The following is a 20555-nucleotide window of genomic DNA, read 5'->3' on the forward strand; positions in this document are numbered from 1 at the left end:
GACTCATTTACTGAGCAACCTTCAATTAACACAGCATTCTCAATATTTCACATACTGCTTGTAATTTTCCATTTTAAACTCAACTGTCTAAATTTAGAAGAGAGATCTTCTCTTAGCTGATAGGTCAAGAAAATCATTACTATTCAGCAACAAAGAACAGCCATCTTTCTCCAATCTTACCCCTTTTGACACATCATCACCCCAAACTCATCATCAAGAGTTCAAATGCAGCATGGGTTTGTTTCTCACTGTCCTGTTTCTCAACTGTCAGTTGCAGTTAAACACCACCACCACAGGCTCTACAGGGTTGCCCTCTCTGGAGGTGACTTCAGGCTGCTGAGTCAGACTGAAGAAATAAATAGTAGCATCCAACCAATTCAGAAAAGACTTCAGCCATCTGCATTTGGTCTTTACTTCTTTCTTTCTTTCTATAATATGGTGTGGAATTAAACATGACAATACTTAAAATACCTAATCAAATATTCAAATTTAATTAAATAGTTGATTAAGTATTTAAATATAAGCCTTGGACTTTTCAGACTACAAGGGAGTACAGCATTTTACTAGTACCCGAATTGGGGTTGAAATGCACTCAGAAGAAGCAATGTGGACTCAGGAATATTCAAGTACCAAAAGGGCTGCCACTCACCTCTCTCTTGCACAAGTTCCCAGGAGTGAACAGCTGGAGAAGTCCTTCCCCCTTTAACAAACTGAAAATATCAATCAGAAAGCACTATTTAGTCATTTTAAAGAGAGGGGCCAAACCCAATGGAAGTGGTGAAAGTTACTGTCACTCCACTTACGTAAATTTTTCTCATTGAGCTACTATTGCATAGCTAAGAGTTTTCTAGAGTCAGAAAAGCAGGAAGTATCAAAAAGGTCTGTAAAAGAAATGCTGTTTTCCACTGAAACTAAGAGAACAACTTAGGTATAAATTTAATGAATGGTACAGTAATCAGCTGAACAGTATCTGAACTGCAAGTACTTGGAAGAACATATACGTGAATTACAAGCTTAAACAGTGAATCTGCCATTTGGCAAAAAAAAAGTATACCAAAGCTAAGTGCAACTGCATTTGCTATTTACCTGTGTCTAGAAGAGTATGTAGCTATAAGCAGGACAGAACCTGCAATTCCAGATTTATGCTGATATTATTTTGGAGCTAAAGTCCATCACAAATTGCATCACTGGAGAAATAACAGCAGTGTACACACCCTAAAACTACATGCATCCTGCACAATGAAGACAGCATTGCACCTCTTACTCCACCAATATCTACTTATTGATCTATCCTGACTAAACCACCAGGATACCAAGCAGTTTTATCAAAATATTTAGAGGCAATAAACATTTGTGGCAACATAATAAAATGTGCAAGTGAACTCCCGGCATATTTATTTAGAAAATGCTGTAAAAGAGCTACAGTAAGTCTCAATCAGCAAGCCTGAAGAGTTCTGCAAGCCACACTTTCAAAGGACTATCTGATCTGAAGTCAGTTTTCTAATAGTTGGCATAATGAGCAAACTACTTCAGTGCAGATTTTACCCTTCAAGTTTGATTTGAGGGGTAAGAAGCAAAGAGATCTTCCCTCTGCTCTCCTCAATATTTGTCTCAAGACCATAATCCTCAAAAACTAATTCTGCTTTAGCATAAATACATTGTTGCCATCAGTTTATTCTTCCAGTTTTCCAGCTTAACTGGAAATTTCATCATTTCAAGAGAAAAATCCCAAGGTCTGGAAAAATTACTGCTATGAAAGAAAAAACTTTTGGTATCTCCTGCAGTCACCACATAATTTAAATACCAAGTTTCTCAGATGAAATTAGACTTTTGACAGCTCAAGTCTTTAGTAGAATCCATGTACTATGCATTCAAAAAATCATCAAGCTGTTACATCTGCTTATGCTCTGTCATTGTTTGCCTGATTAAAATATGCAAGCAAATAAACTTATAAACTTGTATGTTAAACATCTCCCATTTTATTACTTTCAGATATTTGTAAAAATCCTGAGATAACTAAAAGAGTTTCTCTTACCAACAAGCAGTCCCAGCAGCTGTCCTCTGCACTTGCTTTTGTTATCATGAGTTAGCGAGGCAGTTCTTAATAACTGAGACCCTATCTACAAGGGAAGTCCTGACAAATGAACTATTTTGTCTAAAAGCTAAAAAAAGTCTCCAAGGGCTTTTCAAACTGTTATCAAAAGATTAACATATCAAAGAAAATTTGGCACTGCTTGGAATGCCTTTTTTTTTTTTTTTCCCCCTCTTCCCTCCAGGGTGGCTGAACAATTGCAAGACTGTGGCCGGGCTGGCGCGGAGGCTGCGCTTCCAGGCATCAGCCGCCCGGTCCAGCTCCTTCTATTCAAACCACAAATGCCTCACACCAGGAGCCTGCAGACAGTTTCAAGTCTATGCACGAGTCCTGATACTATCTGTCCAGCTAAAAGCATGTATGCTTCTGCCCAAAACCTTCCACGTATTTACAGCTGTTGTGAGTGAAGACAACATTCATTTTGAGGAGCTAACCAATGCTACATGCAGCAGTTAATACGCACATTTCTCATCTCAGCATTTTGCAATTTATCACAGAGCATAATAAAACAATCACACCAAATTAGACGACCTTTAGAGATGAAGTGCTACAGAGCTAAAAAAGAGAACTTGGTCACTACCCAAATGTCACAGAAACAAGTTTTTTTTCTATACAAGACAAAGATCAATCAGCACTGCTTTGGTAAGAACATAAAGGGCAGATGAAAAGATCTAGCAAATCAGACAGAAGAAGCAGGAGACATCCATGAGAGACAACAAATTCAAAAATCACCTATGTGCAAGGATTAATACAAGTCATTCCTTCCATATCATTTAATGATGATTCCTATGTAATCACTATCATTAAATAAACCAAGCAGCAACTTCTACAGGAAGACCAAAATACCAGACTGACCTGTCTTAAAAAAAGATCATGGTATAGATCAAAAGTGAATCATATCCCTGAAAACTCTTCTAGTGCCTAAATGACCTGCCTGGCTCTCCTTGGTCCAAAAGGGAACATTTTTACTTTAAAGCACTACTGAAAGACTGGAAAACCTTTTCCAGAACTTATTTACAACAAACACATGCTTCATTAAGAGATACTTCACAGAGCTTTGGAGTTGAAAATAAAAGTTTCTAAATAGTTTGATGTCATTACAAGTCTTTTAGATTTCTGAATTAAAAAATATCTTGAGCAATCTTAACTGCAGATTACTGCACAGCAGGCAGACATCATCTTCAACCGTATCCTCATTAGCTGTCAAAACACAGAAAAAAAAATGGTTTGCTTTGAAGCTAGAAAGCCAAACATTATTTCCGTCATTCAGAAATTAAACATTTCTCCATTTAAGAGCCATACTTCCACGCCTTTATCACAAGAAGGAATCAACCTTGCAAGGTAACAGACCTTAGAAAGGCAACTTTTACCACCAGAGTTTATTCTCATTCCAGTAACATGTGATTCCCACACATCAAGAGCAGTTACTGAACAGTCAATTTTTTTTCAGGCATTATGGTAAAGCTTTCCAGCATTCATGCGATGGACATGCAGGAGGTAAGCAATTCCTTTACATACACAAAACAGAAACTAATGCTCAATCTCTGCCACACTGGCAGTTACAAAATTAAAAACTGAACTACTCACAACAGAAGAGCAGTAACAGGCCAGGAAGCAAGAGGAATGTATCTTCTGAGAATACATTCAGTTTCAAAATACATCCGATTTCTTAGGAAAGATGAAAACACAGCTGACCATTAGCAGAATGGTCAGTTAATTTTACAAAGCAACTGACAGGAAAAGTATTCCTTTGCCCTGCCACAGAAGACAGCTTTCCACATCACCCTACAAAGGCTGTGTATCACGTGCTGCACAAGAGCACTTGGCACATCCAAGGACATAGTAATTTGAAAGACAGTTCTGCACTTGTACCTCAAGTCAAATGCCAAAAGATGCTCTGAATATTAAGTGTAGTTCGAAATTTTAATGTTACAATATGCCTGTATGCATATAAAAGTACTTATTTAACTACCAGCAGCAAAACCCAGTGAAAATGCTTTTTCAAAACTATTACAGAAAGACTAAAAATGTTTTTTCCCCCCACACCACAGAGACATTTCTCAGGAGAAAAAAAAAACAAAATAAACAAGCAAAAACCACACACAAACAAAAAAAAAAACCAACCACAAACAAACAAAAACCACCCCCGTTCTTGACCTAAGATCTTTGCCATCCTCCTAACCAGACCTCCCGGTCTGCATAACACTGGGCAGCACTGATCACACAAAGTTGCACTCAATCCATCACTTTCAATGCGTGTATAATATTTAACCTGATGTCAGAATTGCCAGCAGTCGAGGAAAGACATTCTAGGTATAGCCTAAGAGGCCATGCTCTAGAAAAAGCACTTTTAAATGGTGCTATAAAAATAGAAGGAAAAGTCTTATCAGCTATTACTACTTGAGCTTGCAGCTCCTTCCCATGCCAACTGCCAATGAGTTCCACATACAATACCTGAAAAGCTAACTCTACGACACTTAATTTAAAACGTGTTATACCAATAAATAAATGGACAAGGATACAAGGCTAAGATGATGCAAGCATAAAAAAAAAGAAAAAAGAAGAAAAAATAGAGCACGTTCTTCTCAAACAGCACCACATAACATGCCGCACACATTAAAAATCACAAAATAAAGCAAACTTGAACAGACCATTTCAAACCTTTAAGAGCTGAAAACAAAGCTTCTACCCACAGTGTCTTGGACTTGAGTACTGTGTTTGTTGCCCAGTTCTTGTCTTTTATGTAAGAGATCCTGCTTCAGCATTTATAAAAATAATATACTATTTCCTGCGATTTCTCAACTGGCTGCTTTCAAAACGTACTGACAGAACCTGCAGCCACTCAAAATTAAAAAAGGACCATTTTAAAGTAGACTTGTAGTTAAAAAACTAGGAATCTTTTAAGGGTTCTAAGAACGCCCCGCTAAATTCCACATTATGACATCTTGCCTCCAAACAGTCTGTTACCAGGATTCATCATCCCTCCCTCATTACTCTCAATACCTTCTCAAAGGAGAGTTTCCAAACTTCCTTCTCAGCACTTTCTGCTTCTCTGATGTGCACCACTTGCAGAGACAACTTCCACTTAAGTATCTAAGAATGCAGGCATAGCTTTTGGCAGTCGGGATTATGTTACACCCTGGTCTCAGAGGGATTCCACACATCTGAGCTGCAGCACAACACTAGAGACTTCTCACACTACCCGGCAAGCCTAACACCACGTGCAAGAGCCTCTCTTTACCTGCTCCCAAAACATAAAAGCCATGTCACTCAAAGACCACTTCAAAACTGAAACAGATCACTTCACACCTGATATACAATTTAGCCAAAAGTCTTGAGATATCATGTTTTATGACCATGAAAACCAAAGGTTATCACACTCTGCTTCAATATACACTATGAGCTTACACTTGTAGGTTAAATTTATTTGTAATGCTTTCAGTATTATTTTAACACAACCATATTTTTTTGTAGTCTACATTTCAAATGCAAAAGATACTTTCCTTAAGAGGCATGCTCTCCTTAAGAAGCATGCTCAATTTAAGAAATGCACCTTACATGGCTGTAATTTATAGTTCTCAAATAGGTTGAGGGTAAACCCTTAAATACAAAATTATCCGCATTATATACGATAAATGTTTGGATAAGACGTACAAGCTAAAAGAACTATGGAAGAACAAAAATCCTCCAGCTATATTTTGAAAGGAGTTAAGGTTATAATTTGTACTACAAACAAAGCTTAACACTTAAGTCAAGTAACCAAGCTCCAACAATAAGAATGACATAATAGTTTAATGAATACATGGAAATTTTACAAGTACACGAGCTAAATTTTAACAAAGCCCTCCACTCAATACCTATTTTATCACTTCCCATCTTGGGCTTTCTGTTATAATACAAGCTTTTGTTTCTGTGTTTAGGCCTAAGGAAGACCATTGTATCCAACAATCACCAAACCAAAATTGTATTTACATTTGTAGAGTGTATTCTTTGTAAAGTATACTTTTTGCAGGCTGTAATAGCAATTGCGATGTTTATAGCAGAATACATGCTACAGTGAGGAAAGATAATTCTCCATCTAACAATAAACTCCGTATTGCAATTCATCATGATAAGAAAGTACTACAGCCAACACTACACTCAGAACTTAATTTCTAACTGTTCTTCAGATCATTATGTTCAGACCACTCAAAAATTTGTTATTAATATGACAGCACCTACACAGTTGAAGATGTATCGGAAGAGAATTTAAGAAAGCCAGTGGTCATATCAAGGACAACTAGTCAAGCACTTTACCACCTAAATTTCCCAGCATCTCATTTATCTTACCTTCGAGCAGAAGCTATTTATATTAATGAAAATTTTCAACTGATAAATCAAGCACCAGAAGTCAAAATTACCCAAATCTTGTCCCTACTCTCAGGCACACAGAAATACAGTCTCTCCTTGTTTCCGTTTTATTTTTCTGGGTGTCCTACCTGGCTGCTATGAAGGAAAGATGATGGGTCCCACAGTCAGGGAGGGAATCCAACAGAGCATACATTTGTTTTAGATGCTTATTGTTCCTCTCCTCTCTTGAAGAGTATACCAGACATTTGGGTTAGAATTCACAGACTTTGACAACAGGGACAGTGAAACATTTTATTTATACTTGGAAGAGAAAGTTAAAACTCTTTCAAATACATTCAGTATTTGAAAAGGCATGGCACCATTAAACTCAGAGTGAGTTTTCAATAGCTGAGTTCTGAAGCTGTTTCAAAAAAGATGTTCCTTTCTCACATCGGGTGTGAACTCTACCCAGTCCTTCTATTTTATTAAATAACTGAGACTATTATGGTTAGATAATGGAGATGGCAAAGGTGCCCCATTCCAGCACCAAGAGAACCACAAATATTCCAGTGGAGAATTGGGAGTCTGAAGACCCAGATCCAGTAACAATGGGTCCTTTCAAGGAAGCATTTCCCCTCAGGGGCTATGCCAAGAGCCCAACCTTTCCTGTGTGGCTGCTGCCTTATTGTGAGATGTAGAGTATCTGCTTCCTGGGATATATTTGCTTTAGTAGTATGGATGCTCAGTAAAAGGAGGTAATGACTTTTTTTCCTCTTCCTCTAAATTCTTGGAAAATATTTTTTAGGTTAATGTAAGAACATTTGAATCAAATTTCTGTTTGCCTACAAGGAAATCATCAAGCACAACCAGAACAATCATAAGAGATGAACTTTCCTCTTTAGTTTAGACATTTCAATTTTGTTTCCTCAAAAGTACACATGGTTGGCATACAGCTATGAGTACAGCACAGTTCCAGAACCAGTCATACTCTACATAAGCAATCTGCTTTAGTGTCTCTTTTCTTTCTCATCCTAAATATGACTTAGCACCTTTCGTTACCTTCAGCCAAGCATTGAGACAAAGCTGCAGTATTTCTTCACACTTTCCTGAAGACATGATGTGAAACTTAAAAGTTCAACTATATGACCACTAAATGCACACAGATAGAGCATCTTCCAGATTAACAGAAAGAGCACCAAACTGTACTCAGTCCTAAAACTTTACTCTGTAAGAAGTCCTATACATGCAAATAGGTTAAACTTCAGGACTTAAACCTGGGGTTTCTACAGCTTACAGAAAGTACAATTTTTTAAAACAGTTGCAATAAATTGATACAAATTAGCACATTCACTTAGAAACGCTTCCGGGAAAGAACTCTCTCCATGTGTGCAACCAACCCACCAATCACTAGAAATACGATGCATGACAGAAATTGCTAAAAAACTCTAAATACATAACAACACTGAAAATTAAAATTAAAAGGTTGCATCAAACAATTTAACATAATTTAAGATATCAAGCAATTTATTTGCCTTGATGAAATTCTAACTGAATATTTGCAGATTTTTCGGTTGCTTAAGTTTCATTCAGAGACCAGACTGCTGTAGAAGATTTTCTTATGTACAGGAAATTAAGCAACGTGACAGATTAGCTCCTGAAAATGATCAATTTACTCTCAGAACTACCATATGAGGCTAAGATGAGAAAAAAGAAGGGGAAAAGTTTCACTCTATGTCCATGAACAGAACTTTGCCAAAGACAAAAGGAGAACAGATGTACAGGACTGTAACATTTAACTCAATTTTTCCATGCCTGTAATGTAAACTTTGGCCCACATCCATCTAGCTATTAGCCCCAGACATTCAGAGCAGTCCTACAAACCCAGAAGAGCTTTATCAATTTAGTGAACGGTTATCCCTCAGAGAACAACTTCTACAATCCATGACATTAAATGAACTCACAGCAGCCTGCTACAATACATTTCATCATTGCCTTAAATAGCTCAGTCTAAATGACACTTTGCAGTGCTTGTGTACCTCTTGAGAATCATTTCCACAGCATCAGTAGTGGGAGACATCTTCTGTATAATAAAAACAGACTGCAGTAATCTGACATGTCACCCTCCTTCAACTGCTGCGATCTTGAGGACAGTCAGTAAATGTCTTCAGTCTTCTTCTCTCAGTGAATAGCTTTTCGTTACCAATCCATTTATAGTTAACTATAGTTAACATAGTCCTATGCACTTACATAAAAAAAAAAATTTCTCCTTTAACATTTAATATCTAGAGCTGTATTTCTGTCTGCATTTCAGCTACCTTTTTTAGCTTTTTTTTTTTCCTTTCTTAGCGTTTAAACCTTTTTATAATAGTACTAAGAGGTGTAACTGTATCCATCTTCTCTAAGGAGAAAAGAAAGTTTTCTTAAAACCAAGAGTGAAATGATGTAAGCAAGTACATCAAAGGTACAATAAAGGAGCAATCTTTCCTCAAGCACTAATTGAAGTATCACCACTGTCTAGTCAAATATTCAGAAGTACCCTCTTTTCAGATACCTCTGGTCTAGACGCTCTGCCTCAGATTTCCCCCACCAGCCTTGCTTTTTCATAAATGTTAGGTGAAAACAGGTCAGTTTTCTAAAGCACTGTTAAGGACTGCCACTATCCTCCACATACATTAAAAGAGGAAATTGCTTTTACTCTCTACCCTTCAAATGAAACTAACAGAAGAATAGAAGGCCTGGCTTAAGGCTAACAGAGCAAGAAAATAACAGTCCTCAAAAGGTCAGATCAAATGTGCACTTAGCCCGGCATCCTGAAGAGCAGCAGCCATGGAGGTGAAGTTGGATAATGATACTTCCCAGTAGACACTCTCCAATCCCAGTGACTTGCAGTTCAAGAGCTTTGTAAGCCAAATACTATATCATCTTATTTCACACTAAGTGGACTTTTCCCTCATCTTTTAAATTATTTTGGGGCACATTTTAAGCTTGCCAGCATCCTGCAAACAAAATTCGAGTTTGTGGGGAAGGATTTTAGCTGTCCATCTACTAGTTTCAGCTGAATCCTCCTACTTCTTGCATTTGAAGGGGCAGTAAAGACATGCCTTACTTACTCCCCCCTGCCACCTGTGACTCTTTTATAAACTGTTTTATCCCATATCGTTCAGTGCTCTCCTCTCCATGCAGAAACAACAGCTTCCCTTACAGAGGTCATTCTGCATTTCTCGTCATCCTTGTCAGCGTCTTTCACAGTTCTTCTATGTATCTTTCTTACAATGTCTCATCCCCTGTAAGAATGTGCACTTGGCAAATAACACACTAATGCCACAAATAAGTTAGAAAATAGTACATTATGCAAATAGCTAATTAAGATTAGGAAAAAAAAAGAAAAAATACAGCTTCACAAAAAAAGAGAAAAAACACAAACCAAAAAAAAAAAAAAAACAACCAAAAAAACCCACCCAAACATTTTTCAAACAGCAGAAGTGTGTGTTTTCTGCCATACATACTTACTCTACTCTTTATTAATACACTGACTCTTTACAGGCACATGGGAGACAACCTTCAGAGGTCTCTTCCAACCTCAACCATCCTGTGAGTCTGGGATTCCACTTGTACCCAGTATATTTTCATAAAAGAACCGTAGTGGCTCACAAGATGAGAGATTTAAGCCAAACATTTAATGAGTTTTCATAAGTCATGAAGGAATTAAACTGGCAGTTACATAAATACTAAATTCCTCCTCATCAAGTCCTGGATCCCTGAGATCTCTCTAGCAAATGCTAAGTTCCCATCAGGACTATCCCTAAACGCCATTTCTGATGAGCACAAGTCTTTCTGGAATTCTGGTTTACAGGATGAAGTCAATGCTTCTATTCCACATGGTGCCACTGCACTCAAATCCCTACGTGCATCTTACACTTTGAACCCCACAGTAAAGAGATCAAGGGCAGATCACAGAATATATCTGAAAACACTTCAAACACAAAGTAAGCAATTTTTCAACCTAGCTTTCCACACAAAGGAAGTGGGGGTGGACATTCATAGTTTATGTAAGTGACCACAGGGAACCTCCGTCAAAGCTGACACTTCACCCTGAAGCTTCAAATGAATCATAAGACTTAAGAATACACTGAACCCCTTGTAGAAGATCTGCAGAGTCCTCAAATTCATGTACTCCTTACAAAAACTACAGCAGCGTAGCCCAATTCCAGATGCAGTAGGCTTTACCCAGGATACCTTAGCAAACCAGTGTGATCAATACAGTTAGAAATCAAAACGTGCAATTTTCCAGACGTTAACTCCCATCTTACCTACAAACATACCAAATGTGTCCATTTATCAAGGCAGAACAAAAGAAGAAAGACCCAACTTAAGCACTATCAATCACAACTCACTGTATGTATATACACTTGGAATTCTCCTTGGCCACAGCACTCAGGAAAGCAAATTCATTATCAATTTACCTGAATCAAAACAAAACAATCAAAAAGGTTTTAAAAAAGACTGAAGCTCTGAACATTACCTTATTTCTAAGGAACATTAGGAAGGGAATTGGCCACAAGTTACTGTATCTGTACTATCTTTCAAGCTGATGTAATAGGTATCAAGCCAATTTTATTAGCTGTATTTAATAGATACACTATCACACTTTCAAAATTAAAGAGATATTAACTTTACTAAAATCAAAACTAGCATCTAAGGAATGAGGATGTTCCCTGAGGAAGGCACAAATAAAGAAAACAAACTTCAGGAATACAGCAAAGGTAAGATGGGAGGACAGAGTGAAACACCAAGCAGATGATTCACCACAAAATACCGTCTCATGAACTTAGCAAACTCAATTGCCAAGATATAGTTCAATGTCCACAATACAAAGTTACAGTCTCCAATGAAAATGAGTTTTACCAAAAGTGAACTACTTCAATTTAGCAATAAGTCATCAGAAAGCATTTTCTCAGGGTGCACAGCAAAATAATCTCAACCTGACGGAGATTCTGTTGACAGTAGCTAATCAACCAGTACAATCACTGTCTGACTACAGTCTGTGTAAGTTCTCCTATCACATCCATCAATGTTACACATAACAAGTGTTACCTGACTTCAGCTGGACATGCAATTGTGGCATTTAATGTATTACTGCTTTCCAGACACTTATGCTGTCAGAAGATGACTGCTATCAGAACAAACTGAGGCACTCTACCTCTGTTCCACATGCAAGACGCAGACTACAGAAATTAAAAATACTTTGCACTGAAACCTGAGCAAAACACTCCTATGATCCATTCTTCCTGTGTGGACCAGCCATTGCCAGCAAAGAGACAGCAGCAATCTAACACACCAGATGATCACTACCGAAATGACCACAGCCTAAAAGCTGGTGTTACAAATGCTACTAGCATAACCAATACCAGCTTAAGGTACAGAAGTCCTTCATAACACATGCTCAGAATGCAATTATGCCAACAGTCTTGCTACTGACAAAAGCTGTCTCTCTAGGGAAAAACATGCTGCTGGATAAAGGCTGGCACAAGGAAGAACACTATGAGGATACTTACATTTGCAAGCCATAGAGTAAGGACTGTCAAGCTGACAAGACTGTAAGTTACTTTGCATTGTGCTTTCCCCTTACAAAAGGTATACAGTTTGTGTGGTGAAAGAGCAAGTGTGTTCCCACATTTTTGCCTGTTTATTACTAAAGTAAAGCTATTTCTGTTAGAAAAAGACACAGTTATAAGAAAATGCAATTTATATTGCAAACCAAAAAATAAAATTTGCAGATGAACTTACGAAGTCAGAAGCCCAAGTACACTTTCAACCAACAGAGACTGTACAGTGGTGGTTTTCTAAGTGCTTCTGTTTGCTCACACATTATATCTCTCTCTGCTCCAAACACATACCCTTCACCATAGGTTGATCACATGCTTTAACCAAGCACTAGGTAACTGTTGGAGCAGTACAACTGTACAGAACAACAAACACGCAGAAACTGTGTTTCATCCATACACTGTTGGCATTTGAAGCCTGACTGTCCAAAACAGAGTCAACATGATTACTCCTTCTCACACCACAAGTCTTCAATATTGCCAGTATTAAGGCCCAGGAGACTGCCTCCAGCAATAAAGCATGGCTATGATGAAAAAAAAAAAACAAAAAACAACAATCTCAAGACCCTCTCCTGAAAGACAATTTAACTTTTCCGTGGCCCTCGACAAATGGACTGACTGAAGATAGGGTTAATCCAAAGAATACTCTCTGCAAGACTGCACATTTGACAGCTCTTTTATGTTCCTGTTTGAATTACCAGTTGGTCTGAAAAGAACTTTTTGCTGGCTTGTCAGATCTGGAGTACTGCTATAGTGACAGTAGCACCAGTTTCAGACAGCAGCACCCTCAGCCAAAGACTGCTCAAGCCGACAGAACAGCTTTTGAATTCACTGGGCTTTCGATCAAGCCTTCACAACTTAGTGACAACTTAGTGGCAGATATGTTAAGATCCTCTACTCCTCTAAGATAAAAACAGTTCCCCTTTTGAGAAACATAAGTAAGAATATCCCTCTGCTCAGAGAACATATTCTCTAGCAATTCAGCAGTAGTAGGACGTTCAGGAAATTAATCTGTACCCAAAAGTTATGCAGCTCAATAAATTACTTGGTGAAGGTAAAGTCAGGCAGGTAATGCAACGTAACTGCCAACACACCACACAATCTCCACACTGGAGGCCAACCCGTATCTACATCATTGAACTTTCAGCTTCTGCTATCTACTACTGCATTAAAAGGATCCTCCAGAAGATAAGCTCTTGCTATTGTTGATGTTAAATGCGTAGCAGATCTAAAAGCCAGAGTTCACAAGGGTAACTGTTCTTCATTGATTTGGAGACGTGGTATGATAGCAAAATGCATAGGATTAATTTAAATGCTTCCACACATTCCAGTTATCTTACAAATCAATCACTGAAATTGAAGGAACAGTTGGATCAGTTGTTCTGTCATGCAGGGCATTGCAGGTAATCAAAAGCAATTATAAAAGTGCATGAAAATAATGATACATAAAATAGAATGGCTATACTCACAGTTGGACTTTCAACTTCAAAATCTGTCTATCCTCACTCTAGCTCCCTGCACTGCTGAATATAACAAAGTGTATGTTCTTCAAAAGATCTTCAAAGCCAAAGGTGGACCTTTTTAAGCACGGATCAGAGACATTAGGATTAGCACCTGAAACTACTACCACTACTAAAATTATTGAAAATTCCTCATTGTTCTGTTACACTGAAGTTACATCACACTGCCCATGTAGACATATGGATGTCCCATAGTACCTCCACTGTGGAGGTTTAGAACATCCTGACAGCATAAGAAAACTTGCTCCATTCACAAAAGGTAGCATCCCAGAGAAAAGAGTAGAACACCCAGGGCACCATATGTTTCCAAACTCACTTAAGCACCACAGTCTAGTCATTGCAACCTGTGCAACGTCTGAACTGGCATGATATGGACAAAAAGAATCCAGTGTATTCCCTCTCCTTGGCCCAAACTTGACTTAAACTAAAACAAGAATCCTATCAGATGAGATGAAAGAGACATCAATAGAGATTTTAGTTTATTCTCCAACCAAAACCAACTATACCAGTCTTTCTCAATACACAAACTTGTTCTTCATGGCCACCAATAAGAGACTTCTTAAAGTACTATTCTTACTGTGAGAAAGTCGAAAGCTTAATTGGCATTTTCCTTGATGAAACTTAATCTCATTTCAACCTGCCCATCATGGTCACTGAAAGTAGCATTTCCTTCTTACAAATCTTTCAAATACTTGAAATCTCTTACATTCCACTTAACCTCCTCATCTCTTGCCAAAATAACTCAGATTTTCTTCCATCTTTATGAAGTTGTTTCTTCAAACCGATCACTTGCATTTCTCTCTTCTGAACTCTTTCCAGCTGGTCCCAATTCTTCTTGAATTTTGGCACCCAAAAGAGATGCTGTCTTTTGAGAGTATACCAACAGCAAATAAAGACGACAGATTTAAACTTTACATCTCTCAGATAATATTCCCATTTAAACATCCCAGTAAGATATTTGCCTTTTCTGCAAACAGCATGACACTGACTCATGTTCAACTTGTGATCCAGTACACCCCCAGGTCCTTTTTCTAGTACCTAACCAGCTATTCTTCACCCTGCATTTGCACAGCTGATAATGCCTGCCTAAGTGCAGTACTCTGCATTCCTCCCTATTGCATGTCATCCTATTTTTCAGGTCATTTTGAACTCTCATCATGTCCTACAACACATTGTCCCCGAGAATTTAATAAGCACTTTTAATCAGCCAGTTGTCTCATGCTTTCACTAAAGGCAACCCGACCCAGGACAGAGCTCTTAACATAACCTCTCATTTCATCACTGAATCATTAACTACTGTTCTCTAAATAGAGCCATCTACCCAATTTTGCAAGTTTCCTAGACTGCTTTCCCCAGATCATGTCTCCATTCACTTATGAGGCTATTAAAATGTGGAAAACTTATTCAATCAATCAATCAGGAGACAAGATTTCCACTGCTTCTGCCATAGCCACAAAACTTTCTGCTCTGCAGTAAAAAGGTATTAGATTTGGGATGCAGTTTTCCCACAAATCTGTTCATGATGTTGTTCTTTTTGTAGTTATCTTCCAAGCACTTGAAAACTTAAAGTTTGCTTATTACTCTCAACTGACAGAAAAAACTGAAATAAAGTGAACTGTCAGCTGAGTTGAAACTCAGCTCTCTCCCACAATTCTCTGAAGACACCCTTTATCAGTCTTCTAGTACTTCTGAGTATTTTTAGGTAATATTTTTGCATGTTTTGAGCTCTTCTGAGAACTGTACAGTGAAGCTTATCAGGGCCAGCTGATGCAGGAACATCTAGTGGAAATACACTCCAGTGCAAAATACCACTTAACACAAGTATTTATAAGATTAAGCACCGGCATGACACCTGTTAGAGAAAACAAGCAAAAGAAGCACCAAGGACTTTAAATGTTCTGCACTTTCTGTAGATATATATGTTCTCCACTAAATCTAGAGAGACATTTCCCAATCTTCCTCTTGCTATCTTCCTGCTATCTTCCTCCTGCACTTCTACAGGAACATTGCTAGCTTTTATGCCTTTTCCTAGTTGCAATTCCATGTGCACTTTAGCTTTTCCAGTATCTGCCTCAACTGTTCTTTAATACATGCTCTTCCTAACATGACTTAATTTCAAGCACTACATATATTTTTTCTTGCATCCAAAGTAAAGCTCATAATCTAAGCTGATCCTGCCACTTTCTCTATTTCTTAAAAGCACTCTGTCTCCTACCCTTTATAAGTATCACAAGCTTTGATTCCATCATAGCTGTTGCCATGTATCACCTCTCATTTTGACATCCTCTAGCTAGAATAAAATCTAAGAGTTGCCACTTTTCTAACTGTAGGTACCTTATAAACTGAAAATGTCACCATCACATAACTTTGACAAAGGTCAAAAAGGAAAGTTAAGTATTTTGATTTTTAAAGATGGTCTTTTGATCTTAAATACAACATAAAATACCAATCAAACTAAGTAGAAATGGACATGCTACCATTTCCAGTAATTGGTCCTCTTTCAAGGAGCTGGTTTAAGATGAACAATGTAAAGCCACAATTCTAATAAACCGGAAGCATGAAAAAAGGGGCTAAGTTCTTTCAAATGAAAAATACACAATGAAAGAATAAAAATACAGACTGAATGCAAAATGCCACTAATTCTGGTAAGACTGATAGGATTCTGAACACGATAAACAACGCACCACTTCAGAGCAAGTGGCTAGACCCCATGGTGGTGAAGACCCCTTCCCAACCCAAGCACAGCACTCCATTCAGATGGTGCTGAAGTTACACACTTTAGAAAAGGAGTAGCAAGATACAGCACATCAAATTTTTGTGTGGATCAAATCCAAAACTCCTGAAAAGTAACTGTGAATCACCCATCCTTCTTTTATTTAAATCTGCCTTTCAGCTACCAAAGATTAATCTTTTTTCCATCAGAAATAAAGGTGTCAGACTTGAGGATATAATACAACTGCAGTTTACTACAAACTAAAGTTTTGCTCTCAGCTAAGCAGATTATTTAACAAAGGAAATAGCTTTTTTTATGAATGAAAACTATTTTCAGCTCATTGTCTAACAGTGAAAGGGAAACACTTTGGCATTACTGTTATTTTAAAATATTTTTTTAAATGTCTAATTGGGAAATTAGGATCACTGGAACTCTGAATTCGGATTGAGTTTGTACAAACATCCTCATAACCAGATCCAAGCATTACTCAGAATGCTGGTTTTTTTTCGCTACTGAAAACACAAAACCTACTAATTTGCAAAATACTGTGCCTACAGACCCAAAGCAAGCTTGGTCATACTAGATGACATGCTGCAGAGACTGGTAATCCCTACCCAAAAAAGCATACATTTTAAATACACACTCCATTTTCCAGTGCAAGTGTTTAAGTTGTTCAAAAAGTGAGTCTAACCATAGACTGCAGGTACATTTCTTCACCACACTGATACTGTTTGAGCATTAAGAAAATTAAATTTAAGGAAGCCCTTTAGTTAATTCTCCCAAAACTCCAAGTTTAGGAAATTAGACAAAATGACTTTGCTTCACAAAGTATTAAAGGAATGAAACCACTTTGCTCCATGCCAGCTACCATCAGGTTCATACCAGACAGACACTGAATAAGGAAAGTGTTAGAACAGTTCTCCCTGGCCTGCTGCTAAAAGATGCTTAAGTGTACCACTCAACTCAGACATTTTTCATGCCAGAAGCAGTAATTCCTACAACAGACCTTGGAGAAACTAAGTCAAAGTAATCCACTCTTGGTACTTTACAGAAATAATGCAAACAGTACCTGAAGGTTTCCAGAAAAAAGAACAAGAGTGCAATAGTTAAGATGCTTAACAAAAAACTGGCCTTTCTATGTCAGCTTCTGGTTCTAATACAGATTTCCTCCATGACCTGGGCAACCTACTCGGACCTGGCTTTAACAATGAAAATGTATTTTACTCCCACAGAATAAATGGAATTTGTCTCCATACCACTGAAAATTTGTGTCTTGCTGACTGTTTTATACTCCACACAGAAGACAGTACGGAACTACCTCTTTGAAGCAAAAGAGCAAATTCAATCTGAGACTTTTTAATTTATTTTTAAAAATAATTTATTGGGACCCCAGCAAAAGAGCTTGTCGGATGCACTGGGCCTCTCACATGGCATACTACCAGAGGATGACTGAGAAACTTTGTAATTCAGTCTTACTCAGCCATCATGATACAACTTCCCTCCCTGCTATGCAGCCTCCATGTTCCCTTGCCAACACTGAAAGTTGCCTCACCAGGCAGCTAGAACCTTTCATCCCCCTCTCTCTTCAGATCAGAGATGAATCAATGCCTGCCCGAATCATCAAGTCCTCCCTAGAGGAGAAGGGGATGAATGAAAAAGATACACAAGAATACCAAGGAGACACTGCATTCTAGAAGACAAGTAACAAAAAAATTAAACGGTGAGAGCATGCTGAGCTCCAAGTCTAGAGAGCACTATTGGAAGACACGAAAACCAGCACCACTGCTCCAGGGAGGTATTCGGGAAGGCAGAAGCTGCTGTCCAGCACCTCTGCCAGAGACAGCGTCTGCAGAACTGCTCAGATCCCTTTCACTGCTTTCTCCTCCTTGTGGCAGGGACAGACAGCTTCAGCCACATCCAAAGTTAACAAGGTCCCTCTTGCCCATTTTCTGAAGCCCTTTAAAAGCCAGCTTTGGAGCACAACAGTTTTTTCTAGCTGACCTAGGCACTCACACTGGAACACTTCATGCTGCCAGAAGCCAGTGTTCTTCCTCACAGGTGACTACAACAATTCATATTTTTATTTCACCAAACCATCTTAACATTAAGCTTCTCAGAAGTCAGAAGAGTTAAGTCAGTCCCAGTAAATTTCCTAGTCAATTCTACAGTTCAAAGTTTTCACAGTACATCTTCTTTAAACTTTGTAAAATTGTTTTTGTAATTAGCCAATGAGAAAAAGCAGCTACAAACCCAGCAGTACGTAACCCCTACTGTCATGCTACGCACAACACAAATGCTTCCTTGGTATAAGTGTAGTCAAGATCTGCTGATACCTAAACTGCTACTTGGATACTAAGTTTATGAGGGCATGACTTATAGTATAGAATATGTCTAAATAATGCCCCCCCCAAAAGATGTTTCTCCGCAGGTTCAAAAAAATCAGTATTCTACAGAAGATAACAGTGTTGTATACAAGTCAGCTTTTCCTTAATGAAAGGTAATAGCGACTCTTTCAGATATGATGGAAATGATGGCAGAATAATACAGCTAACCTGTCTGAAGAGCCAGTGTGTGGACAAATCTCATACATACAATGTCTGAGTCACCTACAATAAAAAAAAAAATATAGTTAGAGGCATGAATAGACTAACTGAAACTTAGCCCTGGCTGAGAAAATACCATACAGTTCTAGTGAATGTGCACAGCAAAGGGAACATGTTAATGAATTATAAAACTGGAACAAAATTGTGAGCAAGCTCAGATGAAATAGAAGCAGTCAGCATGGCCTGACAACCATGAGCACTCACGTAAGAACAGTTTAGAGTTAACCACCTCCCGCTACTGGAGGCTATGCTATCTTAGCTGAGGGAGACAACAGCTTCTTGAAGGGCTCCAAAAAAGCATCATCCAACCACAGCACTTACAGAGATATGCAGCTCCAGGGAAGGAGGTAAGCCAGAGCACCTGTGGTAGCAACAAGCTTTAAAGCCTGTATTGCAGACAGTCAAGTTATTCATTGTCAGTACCAGTGCAGTTTTAAAATTGTCAATTCTGTTCCAATTCTCAGTGTTTAAATCACTTAGTAGCTGTTTATCCCTGAAAAAGCATAAACAGGCCTCCCCTCTGGGATGATGCAGGGGCTGCCAGAGGTCCATTCAGTGTGAGATCACCATCTCCACAGCTGACAGAAACCCCTCTATAACCTCTGCCAACAGCAGCATAGCGCACCAACTCATCTGCTGGAAAACGGGTGAGTCGCACTGAGCCCTCATCTTGTACTCTACTGGGAAAGTTTCTCTCTGGTACACGATCACGAACGCTTCCCACCGACCCCACCACTACAAAACGCCCGAACGCAATCCTGAGCAGCGAACGCTCTAGGAGCGGCTGCGTAGCAACCAGAGCCCGCAGGCGGGACTGGGAGCAGCGCAGAGCGGACGGAAGAAGCGCGATCGCTCTGTTGCCCAAGTGCTGACGGTGCCGCCGTGAGCCCGGGGCACACCGGAGCTGCTGGCGGGAAGCCGAGTGGCGGGAGGGGAGGGGGAACCACCGGGCTGCGGGAAGCGCCGCACGTGTCCGGACACCAGCGGCCGGGCAGCCGCCATACGCTCGCAGCCACGCGCCCGCTCGCTCCCGAGCGGCGGCGGCTGCACCGGGCTCTGGACCCGCTCCAAGCTGATCGCGGCAGCAGCCCCGACGCGACCTCTGCGCCCGAGCCGGGCCGCCCCGCGGGGGCCACTGCGCACAGGGGAGAGGCCGGCGCGGCTGAAGGGCGCTGCGGGCGGGCGAGTGGCCGCGTCGAGCCCGAGGCGGCAGGAGCTGCCGGCGTCGCTGGAGGCCCGGCCCGGCGCGGCCCGCGGACCCTCCCTCACCTGCCGGGCCGGGCCCGCCGCCCCGCGGCCCCACTCACCGGCGGCGCCCTCAGCTGAGCCCCATGCCGGCGGGGCGGGCGCGGGACCGGGACCGGAGCGGGACCGGCTCTCCCCCGCCCCACCCCGCCCGCCCAGCGGCTCGCCCGCGGCTGCCTCGTGAGGCGCGACCGGATCCACCGCCAACCGGCTCCACGCGCCGGCCGCGCTGGGCGGGGGCTGGGAGGGGCGCGGAAGTGACGTCACCGCGGCACGCTCCCCACTCCCCTCACCCCCACCCCGATTGTCACGCGCCGGAAGAGCAGGGTGCCGCGCGACACCGGGGGTGGGCGGGGCCTAGGGTGGGGAGGGGGCCGAGGCGAGCCGGTGTGTGTGCCCCGTTACGGGACGGGACGGGACGGGGGGTCTGTAGGGCAGCGGCGCCTGGCG

At 40.2% G+C, this 20555-nt stretch overlaps 1 protein-coding gene across 2 annotated transcripts in view; it reads right to left on the reverse strand.

Annotated features, from left to right (window-relative positions):
* The window catches only part of ATP13A3 (ATPase 13A3), a 61761-nt gene extending 41422 nt beyond the window's left edge, over nt 1-20339 (reverse strand). For both annotated transcript variants that reach the window (XM_057421645.1, XM_057421644.1), the window contains exons 1-2: nt 20168-20339; nt 18810-18863 (exon numbers count right to left, since the gene is read on the reverse strand). In XM_057421645.1, the coding sequence (XP_057277628.1) occupies nt 18810-18847 (38 nt within the window). In that variant the 5' untranslated portion in view covers nt 18848-18863; nt 20168-20339. The remainder of the gene's footprint in view (nt 1-18809; nt 18864-20167) is intronic.
* Nucleotides 20340-20555: the final 216 nt, after the last annotated feature.

Source organism: Pezoporus wallicus, unplaced genomic scaffold, assembly GCF_028554395.1.
Source record: "Pezoporus wallicus isolate ANWC-B61680 ecotype Strahan unplaced genomic scaffold, APGP_CSIRO_Pwel_v1 scaffold_7402, whole genome shotgun sequence".
NCBI lineage: Eukaryota > Metazoa > Chordata > Aves > Psittaciformes > Psittacidae > Pezoporus > Pezoporus wallicus.